General features: G+C 44.7%; 1 protein-coding gene across 1 annotated transcript in view; it reads right to left on the reverse strand.

Moving 5' to 3' along the window:
- Positions 1–11,658, reverse strand: part of CRACR2A (calcium release activated channel regulator 2A) — a 38,746-nt gene extending 27,088 nt beyond the window's left edge. Inside the window, exons 1-4 of the mRNA XM_081911922.1 lie at positions 11,001–11,658; positions 4,040–4,291; positions 3,779–3,890; positions 1,531–1,696 (exon numbers count right to left, since the gene is read on the reverse strand). Of these exons, the coding sequence (XP_081768048.1) occupies positions 1,531–1,696; positions 3,779–3,890; positions 4,040–4,213 (452 nt within the window). The 5' untranslated portion in view covers positions 4,214–4,291; positions 11,001–11,658. The remainder of the gene's footprint in view (positions 1–1,530; positions 1,697–3,778; positions 3,891–4,039; positions 4,292–11,000) is intronic.
- Positions 11,659–19,695: the final 8,037 nt, after the last annotated feature.

Raw genomic sequence — 19,695 nt, forward strand, 5'->3', positions numbered from 1 at the left:
CATCTGCGTATCGTAGTCATGAGGCCTATTACCGCCACGATGAAATTATAAAATCAGGATAATGTATCCTATCAACATGAAAGTTGGCAGGGATAACTGACCTTGTGAGAGGCATGATAGCTTGATAAAAATATAAAAGAAAGAATGGTCAAGGAATAATAAGTATTATTATTATTATTATTATTATTATTATTATTATTATTATTATTATACCCTGCCCATCTGGCTAGGTTCCCCACTCTGAGTGGCTCACAGTACATATCAGAACATACTAAACACCAGACATTAAAAAACTTCCCATGCTGGGCTGAGTTTTTATGCTCATCCAAAACGTAACAGAAAAAAGGAGAAAATGAAGGTGAGTTTTTGTCATATTTTAGCAGAGTCCTGCGGTGCCACCTGGTAGGTTTATCTGCTAGTCTCAGAATGACTAAGTGCAAAAATAGAAGATGGAAAAAGCTCGTTTTCTCCTGCTCAGAAGGGTAAGGACCGAAACAAATAGCTTGAAATTACAACCTGCTTTAAAGCAAAGATTGGATGCTATTCTGTGGAACTTTCAGCAACCAAAGGAAGGGACTTAAGCTGACTGTCTTTGCTTTGCTCTGTTCTTTATTACTTCATCCTATTAATAAAACCTGTTTCTTAAACAACTGGCCTGGTGTGTTTTGGGTCCATATCTAAAAACAACCTCTGCCCCTTGGCTGAACAACGCCCCTGTAGCTTAAGTTCATTAGCTGCAGTCCTGCCCTCTGGGGAGGCTGAAGACAATTCGTTGTACTCTTCCTTGTGACAATAATTTGGGTGTTTGAAAACTACCTTCATGTCTCCCTCATAGAGTTACCCACTCTATGCTAAACATACTGGTTCTTCATGGACCTTATTCTGCATGACTTGGCCATCTTTGCTGTCCTCCTCTGGATCTGTTCCCATTTGCCTGAGGAGTAGCACTACCCATGGCTGCACCAGACCTTCCTGCAACTGCGGCGGGCCTTGTGGCCTCCTCCCGCTGTGTGACGTCACACATGCGCATCATATGCATGACATCACACAAGCGACAGCCCCCCAAAAGTTGGGCGGAACATGGCACTTATGATTCACTTCTCTGCGTCCAAGCAGTCCATGAAGCGGGGAGGCCAAAGGGGAATAGGAAGGCTCCAAAAAGACTGAACCTGTGAATTTAGCTCTGAATTAGCTGCTTAATGTACTGAAACGGAGAACTCTGTGAAACCTCAAGACAAAGCAATGTAGAGTTTAGGACTGCAGGGCTGCACAGAAGGTAAGCAACAGGACTGAGAGGAACCACAGCTTTCTTGTTTTCTGTTGCACTGAGAGATTTGGCGTCCAAATTGCCAAGTGGAAATCCTAAAGAATGTCGCTCTTTGTGTTGTGTCTTTTTCACAGTCCTTTAGCCAGTTATCTTGCAGGTGCAGATAGGTGATACTGCACATAAAACCTGAGATGCTACAGCCCCCCAAAGTACAGCACCATGTGATTCCCGTGCTTCTTGGTTGTTTTTTTGACAACACTTACTCTTCTAAGATATTGTTAGCGCCAAGCCTCTCCATAAGATTCGAGAACTGATATTCCTCTTCATTGCTTTCCATGCTGTTTTGTTTCCATTCAGACTGATACACATTTTCAGTTTCACATTCTTGTGTGTCAGAAACAGATGCCGTCCGACCCAACAAAAACTGACCTACAAATTAAAAAGAGTTCATTTATAGCGGGGTTTTTCCCTCTGGTGGCAGATGACAGAAACTACGACACCACAAGACTGGTGTAAAATAAATCAAATAAAGGTTCTATTACAAAAACAACAAAGCTTGTAGGTGTTTTCTCTTCAGGTAAAATTCAAACTGCAACTTTTCCTCCCTTTGTAGTCATGACCAGCTATACCTAATCTGCCCAGAGCTCACACCCAGGACTCACAGAAACAGTTCTTAAAGTTACAAACATATTTACTGTTTCTTTGCAGAATGACTCCCAACATTCATCTGATAAAATGTTTGGCCCTCAGGATAATTCCAAGGATTGCAAATATTGATTGACAACAGCCTGGAAAATAAACTACGCAACTCTCAAAACTAGGTTCTAGTTAAAGGTAAATGTAAAGGTAAATGTAAAGGATCCCTGGACGGTTAAGTCCAGTCAAAGGCGACTATGGGGCTGCGGCGCTCATCTTGCTTTCGGGCCGAGGGAGCCAGTGTTTGTCCACAGACAGCTTTCCAGGTCAGGTAGGCCAGCATGACTAAACCACTTCTGGCGCAACGGGACACCGTTACAGAAACCAGAGCACACAGAAACGCCATTTTTCTTCCCAGCACAGCGTAACCAATTTATCTACTTGCACTGGTGTGCTTTTGAACTGCTAGGTTGGCAGGAGCTGGGACAGAGCAATGGGAGGTCACTCCGTCACAGAGATTCGAACCGCCAACCTACTTATCGGCAAGCCCAAGAGGCTCAGTGGTTTAGGCCACAGCGCCACCCGTGTCCCAGATTCTACAAGAGGAATGTTGTTGGACTCCCATTGGTTCCCGGCAGCCTGGTGAAGGATGGGTGATGATGGAAGTTGTACTTCAACAGCATCTGCAGGGCCAGATTTCCATTGGGTAAAATCAATAGGGTAAAAATCAAATCAATGGGTAAAATCAAATCAATTTCCATTGGGTAAAATCAATTGATGCTTTTGAATTATGGTGTTGGAGGAGACTCTTGAGAGTCCCATGGACTGCAAGAAGATCAAACCTATCCAGTCTTAAGGAAATCAGCCCTGAGTGCTCACTGGAAGGACAGATCCTGAAGCTGAGACTCCAATACTTTGGCCACCTCATGAGAAGAGAAGACTCCCTGGAAAAGACCCTGATGTTGGGAAAGATGGAGGGCACAAGGAGAAGGGGACGACAGAGGACGAGATGGTGGGACAGTGTTCTCGAAGCTATGGACATGAGTTTGACCAAACTGTGGGAGGCAGTGGAAGACAGAAGTGCCTGGCGTGCTCTGGTCCAGGGGGTCATGAAGAGTCGGACATGACTAAACGACTAAACGACAACAACAAAATCAATAGCCGTTGGTGACGATGGCAGAGCTGTGGAGCTACTCACCTGAAACTAGCGTCACTGCAGCAGACCTGGATAGGGCAAGAGTGGAGCAGAGCAGCATTTAGGCCGAGGCGGAACTGGCCAAGTCAATCTGGAACTGGCAAGTGCACAGTCACAATATTGCAACTGCCCTGCCCCACCCTTGTCCCGTCCAGGTAAACTGCAGTGAGACAAGTGCCAGCGAGAGGAGCTCCCCTCTCCCCTCAACCACCCAAGCCACGACGGGATAATCTAAATGAATGAATGGGTGTGCTCCGCGAAGCCACCAAATTAGCTGAGTGTGGCTATTTAGATGAGTTAATAGGTCATTGGCCCTGTTATAGCTGAAAGAGCGTCTCCACCCCCATCATTCAGCCCGGACTCTGAGGTCCAGCTCCAAGGGCCTTCTGGTGGTTCCCTCACTGCACGAAGCAAAGTTACTTAGTGGCGCTCGCCCTGTGGAACGCCCTCCCACCAGATGTCAAGGAAATAAACAACCACCTGACTTTAGAAGACATCTGAAGGCAGCCCTGTTTAGGGAAGTTTTTAATGTTTGATGTTTTATTGTGTTTTTAATATTCTGCAGGGAGCTGCCCAGAGTGGCTGGAGAAACCCAGCCAGAGGGGCGGGGTATAAATAATAAATCATTATCATCATCATCTGAAAGGTCTTTGAAGCACCATTTTCATTTTAGAACTTACTAAATCCTGTCGAAAATTCCTCTGGAGTAAGTGAACCATTCCCATCTGCGTCCAAAGTATCAAATACATTCTCCAGCTCTTCCAGACTAAGGGGTAACTCACCATGAAGCCTCTGAAATGACAAATTGCTCCTCGTATAAAAACGAATTTCAGTTAATGTAAATCTTAAAGTCAGACAACAACAAATAATTCAGATTTGCAGAAGATTGCCTGGTCACCTAAATGACACAACGCTCCACAAAGCCGCATTGTACACTTTACCTGCATGTCACAACGAGCAATGAATCCTTTGCCTTCTACATCACAGATCTGAAAGCACTCGTGTGCTTTTGCTAACATATCCAGTTGCGCTCCTGAATTTCCATCTGCTGCTTTGCTACTTTCTGCATTTTCTTGTGTCCCACGAGGAGCAGTGACTCTTTTCTTTCTTTCCATCTTCACCGCTTTGATTGCAGAAGCATTTCAGGAAGCAACCATATAGTTTGGTCTCCAATTTCGGCCCTGCACCTGAATCTGAAAGAAATAAAACACATCTCAACATTGCTCTCCTTCATCTTTTAGCAACCACCTCTCAGAAGGGTCTCTTTTATTGAACAAAATGGCCACCACGATCTCTTCCTTTCATAGAGTGAACAACTCAAACTGCAAATACTGTAGGTCAATGAATGGAAAAGTGGGGCTGGGGAAGATGGAGCACATCTAGAAATTATATCAAAAATAAAGCCAGCCTGATCAAAAATGGTAAACACAGGATTTTTACCTTTAATACTGTTTGTGGGTATTTGTGGGTGACAGACAGTTATAATCTCTGGATTCAGGAAGTGTTAACAGCTAATTAAGATGGGCTGCCTTCCTGTTTTGAGGTGATCGCCTGGGTGATGGGCCATTAAGAGAACAAGGGATCAAGGGGCTCGGTGTGAGACGTCTCCCCTCTAAACCAGAGTTTGGAGTAGAGAGATTAGTAAAATGTGATGTGAATTAGAAGGAAAGCAACGAGCTACAAAGCCAGATATTTGATCTCTGTTTGAATGCAAGGCTGTAGCTATAGGAGAAGCATGAGGTGTTGATGCTGTGAGCTCCTCCACCATAGGCTCAGGCTGTAGATATGTGTAAATAAACCATATATCCTAAAGACACCACAGTCTCCTCTGTGCCTCATTCCCAAAAGGAAACAGAGATGCTGGATAAGTGCCTGGAACCCCTGACATATTGCACAACTCAGAGTTTGGGGTTGCATGCAACAAAATCTTCCCCTATTATAGGGTTAGGGAATCTGTGGCCTCCCAGATGTTACTGTACTCCCATTTCCATCAGCATGGCCAATGGTCAGGGATGACGGGAACTGTAGTTAGAAGCCCTCCCTTATTCTAATTCCTTAGTTCTAAACTATGTCGTTGCAATATTGTCCTCTGAACTCAATGTATTTTCATGTTTAAAGGTAAAGGACCTCTGACAGTTAAGTCCAGTTGTGGACGACTCTGGGGTTGTGGCGCTCATCTCGCTTGACTGGCCGAGGGAGACGGCGTTTATCAGCAGACAGTTTTTCCAGGGCATGTGGCCAGCAGGACTTAGCCGCTTCTGGCAAAATCAGAGCAGCGCACGGAAATGCCATTTAGAATAGAATAGAATAGAATTTATTATTTATACCCCGCCCATCCGGCTGGGTTTAACCAGCCACTCTGGGTGGCTTCCAACAAAGTATTAAAATACAGTGGTCTAAAAAATTTCTTTTAAAAAAATACAGTTGTCTGGTAGTTGTTTACCTTCCTGCCGGAGCGGTACCTATTTATCTACTTGCACTGTGTGCTTTCGAACTGCTCTGTTGGCAGGAACTGGGGCAGAGCAACGGGAGCTCACCCCGTCGCAGGGATTCGAACCACCAACCTTCTGATCAGCAAGTCCTAGGCTCTGTGGTTTAACCCACAGCGCCACCCGCGTCCCTTTTTTTTCCACGTATAGTTCACAGGAAGAGTAGGATGTGCAGGTGGGACCTCCAACACATAGAGGGGAGAACATTAATTGTTCACTGACAATTTTCAGGCCATTTCACCCAGCATGTAAAAATGCAAAAATGCATTGAGCACAATTTTTCATCCATTACCTGGTAATATATCTGACTTAACTAAACAGAAGCTCCTCCCTTTTTATTACCTTTGCTTTTCTCTGTCCCGTGTTAGATCCTGTTTGTATAAAAGTGTAAACACAGGTCACTTGAGTCACAGGACAAGAGAATAAACTCTTAAGAGCCTTATCTCCCAACACATTGCACTAGCAAATAATTACTTAGGGTGGTTTCCACTTCCATAAACTCACTAGTGTTTCTTTTATAATTCCTAATAGTTAATATAGTATAATATTGTTATGAGTTGGGGCAGCTGTATGCCTCAGCCCCTTTCTAATTCCTGGATCCAGCACCGATTCAATTCCTGGTATAGAAAGACTTGTTTCCTGGTGAGGTAATGACCCTATAAATATGGGCCATTAAGCTAACAAAGGAAGTGGCTCTGTGCCAGATATCAAATAGGTGAGCCTTCCTCAACAAACTGGTAGTTCGAAAGAGAGAGACTAGAGTTGAGAGTTGAACTTAATGAGCTAGAACCTCGAAGCTGGAAGCTGACAAGACTGCAGGCTGGGCAGCTGGGAGACAGAACTAGGCTATTATTATTATTATTATTATTAAGAATAATAATCAAATTTATATATACCCCCCTAAACCCGGGGGTCCCAGGGCAGTTCATGGAATAAAATCAAGATGTAAAACCACAAAATACATAAAAATAAAAGCAACAACCCAATAGCCCCCCCCCAACCAAAAACACACATTTTAAAAGGGTATAGGATGTCGATCAGGTCAACCTGGTTGAAAAGGAACGTTTTTGCCTTGCGCCTAAAGGTATATAATGAAGGCACCAGGCGAACTTCCTTGGGGAGAGCAGTGCCATCAAGAAGGATGCCATGGGTATACCATATATCATAAAGACACTACTGTTTCCGCTATTCCTCATTCTGAAGGGAACCAAATCCTGGGTTAAGGGGCCTGGAACTGATGGAATTTTGCACCGCTCAGAGACTAGGGTGGCAGGCAACATTATACAGCAGTACCTAAGGACATGAGCTTTGAGCTAGCATGCTCATTTGTGGGAAGTGGTTGTGGCTCACAAGCATGCGCCCTTGCCGGTTCAGAAACTCACATGTGCCTGTAGCATGTCTAAGTTAAGTGGAGGTGGGTGGGTGACGAAATTGGTGTGACCACAGGAAACATAACGGCCACTTCAAGGCTGAGTTCATTCTGAGCATTTTCACCCACCCCCAAACTTTTTGTAACTAAAAGAAAGAACACGGAAGGTGGAAGGGAAAATAAGAATGAACAGAGAAGGACACGGAAAGGAAGGAAGGAAGGAAGGAAGGAAGGAAGGAAGGAAATTTGGGGGAAATGAAGAATACAGTGAGTGAGCAAGAAAAATAGAAGTGCTTTGAAAAGAATGGGGGAGTAATGGGGTGTCCTCTGTTATCTGGGGTAATATTATCAACCTCCCTTGACCTATAGTTGGTACTGAGATTTCCTTTCCTCCACAAAGCATAACCACATACTCTTCAATGTTCCTCAGATGAAAATATGGACATTTCTCACTCCCCCCTCCAGCTGACCCTCCTCAACACAGCAAATGAAGTATTAGTTGAGAGAGATATTTCTACACACATATTTGATTTTTTTGTCTCAATTTGGGGAAAGGATGCCATAACACTAGAATTCATGGACATCCAATTGAGCCGAATGTTGGAAAATTTAGGAAAATCCTTTTAAAAAATCCTTCTTCACCCAGAACATGATCAAACTATGGCACTCGATCCCACCAATGCCTAGGACTTGCTGATCGGAAGGTTGGCAGTTCGAATCCCCGCGACGGACTGAGCTCCCGTTGCTCGGTCCCTGCTCCTGCCAACCTAGCAGTTCGAAAGCACGTCAAAGTGCAAGTAGATAAATAGGTACCGCTCCAGCGGGAAGGTAGACGGCGTTTCCGTGCGCTGCTCTGGTTCACCAGAAGGGGCTTAGTCATGCTGGCCACATGACCCGGAAGCTGTATGCCGGCTCCCTCGGCCAATAAAGCGAGATGAGCGCCACAACCCCAGAGTCACCCAGCTCCTGCCAACCTAGCAGTTCGAAAGCACGTCAGAATGCAAGTAGATAAATAGGTACCGCTCCAGCGGGAAGGTAGACGGCGTTTCCGTGCGCTGCTCTGGTTCACCAGAAGTGGCTTAGTCATGCTGGCCACATGACCCGGAAGCTGTCTGCGGACAAACGCCAGCTCCCTCGGCCAGTAAAGCGAGATGAGTGCCGCAACCCCAGAGTCAGTCACAACTGGACCTAATGGTCAGGGGTCCCTTTACCTTTACCTTACAAAACATTTAGACAAATTCATGGAGGTGAAAAGGGCTCCATGAGAGCTATGCTTTGCCTTCACAGCAACACTTCTAAATACCAGCAGCTGGAAAACTAAGGAGAGGAGGGATGTTCTTGGGTTCGAATCCTGATTCCCACAGACATCTGGTTGGACACTGTGGGAACAGCATGCTGGATCAGGTGGGCCATTGGCCGGATCCAGCAGGCTTTTCACAGTACCATAGAATTGTAGAGCTGGAAGGGACCTCAAGGGTCATCTAGTCCAACCCCCTGCAATGTGGGAATCTCAAAAAACACCCATGGCAGATGGCCATCCAATCTCTGCTTAAAAACCTCCAAGGGAGGAGAGTCCACAGCCTTCCATGGGAATCTGTTCCACTGTTTTTATGTCCTAATAATCTCAGCTTGCTGATCTATGTTTTTTTTTAAAGATATTTATTGAAGTTTCAAAAGTTATATAAAAGAAAAAAACAAAAATACAAACAAAACACAAACAAAAACAAGTATAATTTCAATCCCTTATTTTCTTATAACTTACTTCCCCGACCTCCTCATACCTCCCCTTTCTGTATTCCAATTTCTAATTATTTAGTTCAGCAAATCCTCTCCCTTAATTTTCGTTAAATTTTTAGCCTTTCTTTTCTTTTTACTTAATCATTACAGCTGGAAACCACTTAATTTCTAAACCAACATCGTTTTAACATTCAATAATTTTGCAATGTTTCCTAAGATAGTCCTTAAATTTCTTCCAATCTTCTTCCGCCGTCTCTCTTCCCTGGTCTCGGATTCTGCCACTTGCTGATCTATGTTTGAACCTATATCTATCTATTGATTCATTGCCAAACTTTTTATTCCACAGACATTAATGCACAGGGGATTTTGAGAAGGTAGGGGTTCACTTAGAAACCATTCCTGCAACTGGAAACTTTTTATGTAAAATAGCTTTGATGTTTTATGCACTCAAGCAGTGTATAAGTTTTATGAAATAAAATAAATAAAATCAACTCTTGATAAAAGGTGGGATATAAATAAATAAATGATAATGATAATAATAATTACAGTGGAGTCCCAAACAAAGGGAAGATTCTAAGTGCATTTATCTAAGCCCACTTAAATACACCCTGCTAAATATGGGAATGTTTGATATCAAGCTAGCACATGGCAGCCCTGTTTAGGGAAGTTTTTAATGATTAATGTTTTACAGTGGTACCTCAGGTTAAGAACTTAATCCATTCCGGAGGTCTGTTCTTAACCTGAAACTGTTCTTAACATGAAGCACCACTTTAGCTAATGGGGCCTCTGCGCTGCCGCTGCACAATTTCTGTTCTCATCCTGAAGCAAAGTTCTTAACCCGAGGTAATATTTCTGGGTTAGCGGAGTCTGTAACCTGAAGAGTATTTAGCCTGAAGCGTATGTAACCCGAGGTACCACTGTATTGTGCTTTTCATTCTGTTGGGAGCCACCCAGAGTGGCTGGGGAAACCAAGTCAGATGGGCGGGATATAAATAATAAAATTATGGTGATGATGATGATGAAACCACTGCCTTAAATTTTTTATGCTGTCTAGTTGAACTGGTATTGGCAATTTTCAGGGATGGGTTGGAGGTTTGCCCCAGAAATGGATTTTTTATGTATTGGTTTTAACAACTACATATACTACATAAGAATAATTATATACCCCCTTTCTTCTGTTATGGAACTCAAGAAGCTTACATGTAATTCCCATCTAGGCCATCCAGGCACTGACTGGACCCAGACCTGTTTAGCCAGCAAGGTGATGGTCTCATGCACCTTCACACCATAGCCTGGAGAAGCATCCTTTTTAAGATGCTTCAACAACTTGGTTGATCTTACACATGCTTAGCTGTGAACAAGTCCCTCTAAATGAGATTCCTGCGTCACAAATTCCTGTAATTACAAACAATTCAGGGTGCAATCACATACTCACTTACCTGGGAGTAAGATCCATTGAGTTTTGAATTCAGTGGAACTTACTTTGGAGTAGACCCATTAAAAATGGTGGTGCAAATGGGCCTACATGCTAGCTGCCCACATCAAAGAGAACACAAAACCCTTTGCTTAAAGAAAGGGTGCCTATTTGGTCAGGTTTAGAATATTCACCGCATTTTTCGCTCTATAACACGCACCAGGCCACAAGATGCACCTCGTTTTTGGAGGAGGAAAACAAGAAAAAAAATATTCTGAATCTCAGAAGCCGGAACAGCAAGAGGGATCGCTGCGCAGCGAAAGCAGCAATCCCTCTTGCTGTTTTGGCTTCTGGGATAGCTGTGCAGTCTGCATTCGCTCCATAAGACGCACACACATTTCCCCTTACTTTTTAGGAGGGAAAAAGTGAGTTTTATAGAGCAAAAAATAAGGTATATTGTTATAATGAGAAAAGGAAGAGAAACAAACCCACCGATGCTATTAGAACAGGTTGAGATTGCAACTAAATCTACACCAAGCGAAACTGCTTCCTTTTGTTAACAGCACCCAGGATGAAGTGACATATTACTTATCTTCTCATCTTCAGTGAGTTACGCTTACATCCTTTGAATTTACTCTAAGCAAGGGAGGCCCCGCACTGGATCTTCGACACAGGAAAGAGACTATGGCTTTGCCGCATTTCAACACATAAAAGACAGAGGAAGTGGAAACCGATGCCCTTCAGCTTCAGTAACAGACATGTTTCAGTGGTTGCTGGCAGGCTCACTCCTTCAGCTAGCTTTGGCTTATGCATATGTGTCACTAAACATTACTCTGCTTGCTTTCTGGCCAGTTATTTGTACTTTATTTTTTAAAAAAATCCCGGCAACTTACCTCTGCTCACTTCCCTGGAAGAACAAAATACATATCCGCAGATGGCTTTCGTGCAAAGGAACACGCTCAGCTGCGTCCGGCTGCAAGTCCTAAGCTTGTTTTCTGAGTCTAGTTGTGCGCACATAGAGGAAGAAGGAAGAGCGAATCAGAGGGAGCAAAGCACTTCCAAAACATTGCTGAGTCAACATGAATTTTATACAAGAAGCTGTGGGCGGGACAGAGCGAGTCTAACCTGTTCTGCCTCTTCTTTTTCCTCCCGTCTTGTCAAACCCACACATACATGCCGTTTTGCCACAATAGTAGTTTCATTTTATATGCGGTTGCTGCTTTGATCCTCGAGTAACAGTAGTTAAGTCATGATAGCTGGTATTGGAATACACAGTTTTAGAGACACTCAACACACGTTTTAAGGTCTTCTTATTCTTCGTTAAAGGTAAAGGGACCCCTGACCATTAGGTCCAGGCGTGACCGACTCTGGGGTTGCGGCGCTCATCTCACTTTACTGGCCAAGGGAGCCGGCGTACAGCTTCCGGGTCATGTGGCCAGCATGACTAAGCCGCTTCTGGAGAACCAGAGCAGCACACGGAAACGCCGTTTACCTTCCCGCCGGAGCGGTACCTATTTATCTACTTGCACTTTGACGTGCTTTTGAACTGCTAGGTTGGCAGGAGCAGGGACTGAGCGACAGGAGCTCACCCTGTCGTGGGGATTCGAACCGCCGACCTTCTAATCGGCAAGTCCTAGGCTCTGTGGTTTAGTTGACTCCTAAAAAAATGTGGGAATTACACAAACACATATTTGGAAACACGTGGATCATATAGCTATACTCATCAGAGTTCCAGGGCATCTTTTGGACAAACTGTATGTTTCTTTCTTTTTTTCTTTTTCTTTTTGGAAAATAATATTTATTACTTTTCCAACAAATTAAACACTACAACAACAACAAAAATGAACAATACAATACAAAAACACTACATAACACTAACACATTAAACTAATAAAACAAAACAAAAACAGTTTAAAACACATCTACCAATTTCAATATCTTATCTTTCATTCACTTATTTCAACGACCTCCTCGCACCTCCCTTTTTGTATTCCACTTCTGTTAATTGTTTCAGCAATTCCTTTCCATCTTCCTCTGTTTTCTATCCTATAATTATCTTAACATATTCTAACCTTATTTTTTCCTTTAATACTCTAATAATCTATTTACACTTAATTCCTTATAACATTTCTACTAAAGCCATATAACTTCATTCCAACATTTTTCTAACATTCATTAATTTTACAGTATTTCTGTAAATAGTCTTTAAACTTTTTCCAGTCTTCTTCCACTGACTCTTCTCCCTGGTCTCGGATTCTGCCAGTCATTTCCGCCAGTTCCAGACAAACTGTATGTTTCAAGGTAGCTGTCCCTATAGAAATATACAGTAAGAAAGGAGGGGGGTGTTCTACGCATTACATGAAAACAGAAAACTGCCTTACACTGAATCAGACCATTGGTCCATTTGACTCAGTATTGTTGACTACAGTCTGCAAGTTTTCACACAGAAGTCTTTAAAACCCTACCTGGAGGCACCAAGGAAAGATGGAACCTTAAACCTGCATTGCACAGCAGGTTCTACCACTAATCTGAGGCCCCCAAGGAGAGTTAAATCTTCTTCTCTCCCATCTTGACACAAACAGTACAGATCCGGCTAGATGGGTGGAGCTGTGAGGGCGCAATGAGATAGTGGAGTCTAGAGGACTTTGATCACTGCAGATGGTGACAGCAGTCACAAAATTAAAAGACACCTGCTTCTTGGGATAAAAGCAATGGCAAACCTAGACAGCATCTTAAAAAGCAGAGACATCACCTTTCCGACAAAAGTCCGTATAGTTAAAGCTATGGTTTACCCAGTAGTGATGTGTGGAAGTGAGAGCTGGACCATCAAGAAGGCTGATCGCCGAAGAATGGATGCTTTTGAGTTATGGTGCTGGAGGAGACTCTTGAGAGTCCCATGGACGGCAAGAAGATCAAACCTATCCATTCTTAAGGAAATCATCCCTGAGTGCTCACTAGAAGGACAGATCGTGAAGCTGAGGCTCCAATACTTTGGCCACCTCATGAGAAGAGAAGACTCCCTGGAAAAGACCCTGATGTTGGGAAAGATGGAGGGCACAAGGAGAAGGGGACGACAGAGGACGAGATGGTTGGACAGTGTTCTCGAAGCTACCATCATGAGTTTGACCAAACTGCGGGAGACAGTGGAAGACAGGAGTGCCTGGTGTGCTCTGGTCCATGGGGTCACGAAGAGTGTATAGCTCTGGATGTGTATAGCATTAACTCTGGGGACGCGGGTGGCACTGTGGGTTAAACCACAAGAAGAAGAAGAAGAGTTTGGATTTGATATCCCGCCTTTCACTCCCTTTAAGGAGTCTCAAAGCGGCTAACATTCTCCTTTCCCTTCCTCCCCCACAACAAACACTCTGTGAGGTGAGTGGGGCTGAGAGACTTCAAAGAAGTGTGACTAGCCCAAGGTCACCCAGCAGCTGCATGTGGAGGAGCGGAGACGCGAACCTGGTTCCCCAGATTACGTGACTACCGCTCTTAACCACTACACCACACCGGCACAGAGCCTAGAACTTGCCGATCAGAAGGTCAGCAGTTCGAATCCCCACGACGGGGTGAGCTCCCGTTGCTCCGTCTCAGCTCCTGCCCACCTAGCAGTTTGAAAGCATGTCAAAGTGCAAGTAGATAAATAGGTACCGCTCCAGTGGGAAGGTAAACAGCGTTTCCGTGCACTGCTCTGGTTCACCAGAAGCAGCTTAGTCATGCTGGCCACATGACCCAGAAAAACTGTCTGCAAACACCGGCTCCTTCGGCCTATAGAGCGAGATGAGCGCACAACCCCAGAGTCATCCACAACTGGACCTAATGGTCAGGGGTGCCTTTACCTTTACATATTCAGGACCGTGTCCAGTATTGGCAACATACTGCTACCTGTGTTGTATAAGGATTAGGCCGCTGGGTTGCGCCCCCTTTTTCTGACATGTGAGCAGCAATTTGGATTGCACTGAAATATGCAGGCCTCCAGCCTTTTAGAGAAGACCAGCTACATGAGCAGTGCTGGCAGGTTTCAGTGACAGTGCAATTTTGTTGTGCTGAGGTCTAGTCGTCGTTCATTTTTGCAGGTACAGTGATAAGGTAAAGGTACCCCTGTCCGTATGGGCCAGTCGTGACCGACTCTGGGGTTGTGCGCTCATCTCACTCTAGAGGCCAGGAGCCAGCACTGTCCACAGACACTTCCGGGTCACGTGGCCAGCGTGACAAAGCTGGTGTGGCGAGCCAGCACCAGCGCAGCACACGGAAACGCAGTTTACCTTCCCGCTATAAAGCGGTACCTATTTATCTACTTGCACTTAGGGGTGCTTTCAAACTGCTAGGTGGGCAGGAGCTGGGACCGAAAGACGGGAGCTCACCCCGCCGCGGGGATTCGAACCGCCGACCATGCGATCGGCAAGCCCTAGGCGCTGAGGTTTTACCCACAGCGCCACCCGCATCCCAGGTACAGTGGTACCTCAGGTTAAGTACTTAATTCGTTCCGGAGGTCCGTTCTTAACCTGAAACTGTTCTTAACCTGAAGCACCACTTTAGCTAATGGGGCCTCCTGCTGTGGCTGCACCACCGCCGCACAATTTCTGTTCTCATCCTGAAGCAAAGTTCTTAACCTGAGGTAATATTTCTGGGTTAGTGGAGTCTGTAACCTGAAGCATATGTAACCCAAGGTACTGTACTGCATGTTCTAGTATTTTCTTCTTTGAGCTGGCTACCTTTCACTGCTGTTTGGCACACAGACAATTGGCAAATAGCACCCCAGGAAATGACATTGTTGTGCTTGCTGTGAAATAAGAGAAAGGGCTTGATCCCTGCTCCATCACAACACAGTCTATGGTGCAACTACTCTTGAAATACTGAATCCAGCTTGCTCCATTTCATGAACAGTATCGTAGAGCGAGAAAAGAAAGGGCAAGGCAAAAGATCAAGGGCTGGAGCGCTCCTCTCCTAGGAATGGCTATGACATTTGAAGGGCTTTTTTGTTTAGAAAAACAGTGAATATGATTGATGAATACAAAATCATGATGCCACCAAACTGGGAGGGGTAGCTAATGACCCAGAAGACAGAATCGAGATTCAAAATGCCCTTCACAGATTGGAGAACTGGACCCAAGCTAACAAAATGAATTTCAATAGGGACAAATGTACCGTATTTTTTGCTCTATAAGATGCACTTTTCCCCTCCGAAAACATAAGGGGAAATGTGTGTGCGTCTTATGGAGCGAATGCAGGCGGGAGGATCTGCTCAGCGCTCCCTTTAAAGAGTGCACGGAGCGTGTGTGCAGCTCTTGGGGGCTTTACCCCGAGGAGGGAGAAGGGCTGCTCTCCTCCCTTCTTGGGGAAAAGCCCCCAAGAGCCGCACACACGCTCCACACGCTCTTTAAAGGGAGCATGGCTCTTGGGGGAGCCTTCATCCCGCTGACCTGAAGAGGGTTCGTGTGACTATCCCAGAAGCCAGAACAGCAAGAGGCTATCCCAGAAGCCAGACCCCTCTTGCTGTTCTGGCTTCTGGGATTCAGAATATTTTTTTTCTTGTTTTCCTCCTCCAAAAAATAGGTGCGTCTTATGGTCTGGTACATCTTATAGAGTGAAAAATATGGTAAGTTTCTGCACTTAGGCAGGAAGAACCAGCTGCACAAATATACGATGGGGGACACCTGCGAAAGGGATCGAGGGGTTTTAGTAGACCGTAAGCTGAACATGGCTGTCCAATGAGGCCTTACAAATAGCGGGGGAGAGAAGGCAAGCAAAATGTGAGGGAGATGGTGAAAGATACAGGAAATTGAATGCAGATTTCCAAAGAATAGCAAGGAGAGACAAGAAGACCTTCTTAAACGAGCAATGCAAAGAAATAGAGGAAAGCAATAGAATGGGGAGAACCAGAGATCTGTTCAAGAAAATTGGAGATATGAAAGGAACATTTCGTACAAAGATTTCCATAATAAAGGACAAAAGTGGAAAGGACCTAACAGAAGCAGAAGACATCAAGAAGAGGTGGCAAGAATACACAGAGGAATTATACCAGGAAGAAATGGATGTCTCGTATACCCCAGGTAGTGTGGTTGCTGACCTTGAGCCAGACATCCTGGAAAGTGAAGTCAAATGGGCCTTAGAAAGCACTGCAAATAACAAGGCCAGTGGAAGTGATGGTATTCAAGCTGAACTATTTAAAATTTTAAAAGATGATGCTGTTAAGGTGCTACACTCAATATGCCAGCAAGTTTGGAAAACTCAGCAGTGGCCAGAAGATTGGAGAAGATCAGTCTACATCCCAATCCCAAAGAAGGGCAGTGCCAAAGAATGCTCCAACTACCGCACAATTGCACTCATTTCACACGCTAGCAAGGTTATGCTTAAAATTCTACAAGGAAGGCTCAAGCAGTATGTGGACCGAGAACTCCCAGAAGTGCAAGCTGGATTTAGAAGAGGCAGAGGAACCAGAGACCAAATTGCAAACATGCGCTGGATTATGGAGAAAGCTAGAGAGTTCCAGAGAGACATCTACTTCTGCTTCATTGACTATGCAAAAGCCTTTGACTGTGTCGACCACGGCAAACTATGGCAAGTTCTTAAAGAAATGGGAGTGCCAGATCACCTCATCTGTCTCCTGAGAAATCTCTATGTGGGACAAGAAGCTACAGTTAGAACTGGATATGGAACAACTGATTGGTTCAAAATTGGGAAAGGAGTACGACAAGGCTGTATTTTGTCTCCCTGCTTATTTAACTTATATGCAGAATTCATCATGCGAAAGGCTGGGCTGGATGAATCCCTAGCTGGAATTAAGATTGCCGGAAGAAATATCAACAACCTCAGATATGCAGATGACACAACCTTGATGGCAGAAAGTGAGGAGGAATTAAAGAACCTTTTAATGAGGGTGAAAGAGGAGAGCGCAAAATATGGTCTGAAGCTCAACATCAAAAAAACGAAGATCATGGCCACTGGTCCCATCACCTCCTGGCAAATAGAAGGGGAAGAAATGGAGGTAGTGAGAGATTTTACTTTCTTGGGCTCAATGATCACTGCAGATGGTGACAGCAGCCACGAAATTAAAAGACGCCTGCTTCTTGGGAGAAGGGCAATGACAGGCCTAGACAGCATCTTGAGAAGTAGAGACATCACCTTGCCAACAAAGGTTCGTATAGTTAAAGCTCTGGTTTTCCCAGTAGTGATGTATGGAAGTGAGAGCTGGACCATAAAGAAGGCTGATCGCCGAAGAATTGATGCTTTTGAATTATGGTGCTGGAGGAGACTCTTGAGAGTCCCATGGACTGCAAGAAGATCAAACCTCTCCATACTGAAGGAAATCAACCCTGAGTGCTCACTGGAAGGACAGATTGTGAAGCTGAGGCTCCAGTACTTTGGCCACCTCATGAGAAGAGAAGACTCCCTGGAGAAGACCCTGATGTTGGGAAAGATGGAGGGCACAAGGAGAAGGGGACGGCAGAGGACGAGATGGTTGGATAGTGTTTTCGAGGTTACCAGCATGAGTTTGACCAAACTGCGGGAGGCAGTGGAGGACAGAGGTGCCTGGCGTTCTCTGGTCCATGGGGTCACGAAGAGTCGGACACGACTAAACGACTAAACAACAACAAAGCTGAACATGAGTTAGTGCAGCTGCAGCAAAAAAGAAAAAGAAAAAAAGCTAATGCTATTCTAGACTGCATAAAGTGTCCAGATCAGAGGGAGTAAAAGTACAGTGGTACCTCAGGTTACATACGCTTCAGGTTACAGACTCCGCTAACCCAGAAATAGTGCTTCAGGTTAAGAACTTTGCTTCAGGATGAGAACAGAAATCGTGCTCTGGCGGTGCGGCAGCAGCAGGAGGCCCCATTAGCTAAAGTGGTGCATCAGGTTAAGAACAGTTTCAGGTTAAGTACGGACCTCCGGAACGAATTAAGTACATAACCCGAGGTAACACTGTACCACTCTATTCTGAGTGAGACCACACTTGGTGGTCTTGGTGAAACCTGGTGGTCTTGGTGAAATACCGTGTCCAATTCTTGCACCACAATTTAAGAAGGATGTGAACAAGCTGGAATGTGTGCAGAGAAGAGGGTGACCAAGATGATCAAGGGTCTGATAACAAAGCCTTATGAAGAACGGTTGAAGAAGCTGCGTATGTTTTGCCTGGAAAAGAGGAAACTGAGAGGAGATATGATAACCATCTTCAAATATCTCAATGGCTGTCACATGGAAGACGGAACATGCTTGTTTTCTCCTGCTCTGGAGGGTAGGACTCGAACCAATGGCTTCAAGTTACAAGAAAGGAGATTCTGAGGTAACATCAGGGAGAATTTTCTGACAGGAAGAGCTGTTCAACAGTGGAATAAACAAAAAATATTCCTTCCAGTAGCACCTTAAAGACCAACTAAGTTAGTTCTTGGTATGAGCTTTCGTGTGCATGCACACTTCTTCAGATACACACTGAAGAATCTGAAGAAGTGTGCATGCACATGAAAGCTCATACCAAGAACTAACTTAGTTGGTCTTTAAGGTGCTACTGGAAGGAATATTTTTTGTTTTGACTATGGCAGACCAACACGGCTACCTATCTGTGTGTATCTGAAGAAGTGTGCATGCACACGAAAGCTCATACCAAGAACTAACTTAGTTGGTCTTTAAGGTGCTACTGGAAGGAATATTTTTTGTTTTGACTATGGCAGACCAACACGGCTACCTATCTGTAACTGCAACAGTGGAATGGTCTTCTTCAGGAGGCTGTGGACTCTCCTTCCTTGGAGATTTTAAAGCAGAGTTTGGGTGGCCACCTGTCATGGATGCTTTAGCTGAGATTCCTGGATTGCAGGGGGTTGGACTAGATGACCCTTGGGGTCCCTTCCAACTCTACAATTCTATTGATTCTACGCAGGGGTGCCGACTTGTGTAAAATACTGGGGGAGGGCCAGGTAGGCCCTACCACACACAATCGTATCACATGACGCAGCGCATATGTACCATTTGAATAGCAATGCCTGTCAACTTGGGGGTGACGGCCCCCTCAAATATTTTATGGGGAGGACCACAAAGGGACCTTGGCCCCTGTGGTGAGACATTTTCCTCCCCTTTTCATAATATTATAAGCAGACAAGTGGCACCAACTGAAGTACAGTGGTGCCTCGCAAGGCGAGAAGAATCCGTTCCGCGAGTCTCTTCGTCTAGCGGTCTTTTCGTCTTGCGAAGCAAGCCCATTGATGGATTAGCGCTATTAGCGGCTTATCAGATAAGCGGATAAGCGGCTTAGAAAAAAGGGGGGAAAGGGAAAAAAACCCGCAGGAACTCGCAAGACATTTTCGTCTTGCAAAGCAAACCCATAGGAAATTTGTTTTGCGAAGCACCTCCAAAACGGAAAACTCTTTCGTCTAGCGAGTTTTCCGTCTTGCGAGGCATTCGTCTTGCAGGGCACCACCGTAAAAAAAAGGAGGAACTTCATATAGCACACATATTTTGTCACAGGTGGACTTTGGTGATAAGCTATCTTGATCAGCAGGTTCTCCTTATGTTCTTAATTCATTACCACAAGATGTAGCGATATTCATCGACTCGGGCAGCTTTGAATAGGGATTACATAAATTCACGAAGGGCAAGGTT

This window comes from Podarcis melisellensis, assembly GCF_964234715.1.
Source record: "Podarcis melisellensis genome assembly, chromosome: 5".
In the NCBI taxonomy this organism is placed as follows: Eukaryota; Metazoa; Chordata; class Lepidosauria; order Squamata; family Lacertidae; genus Podarcis; species Podarcis melisellensis.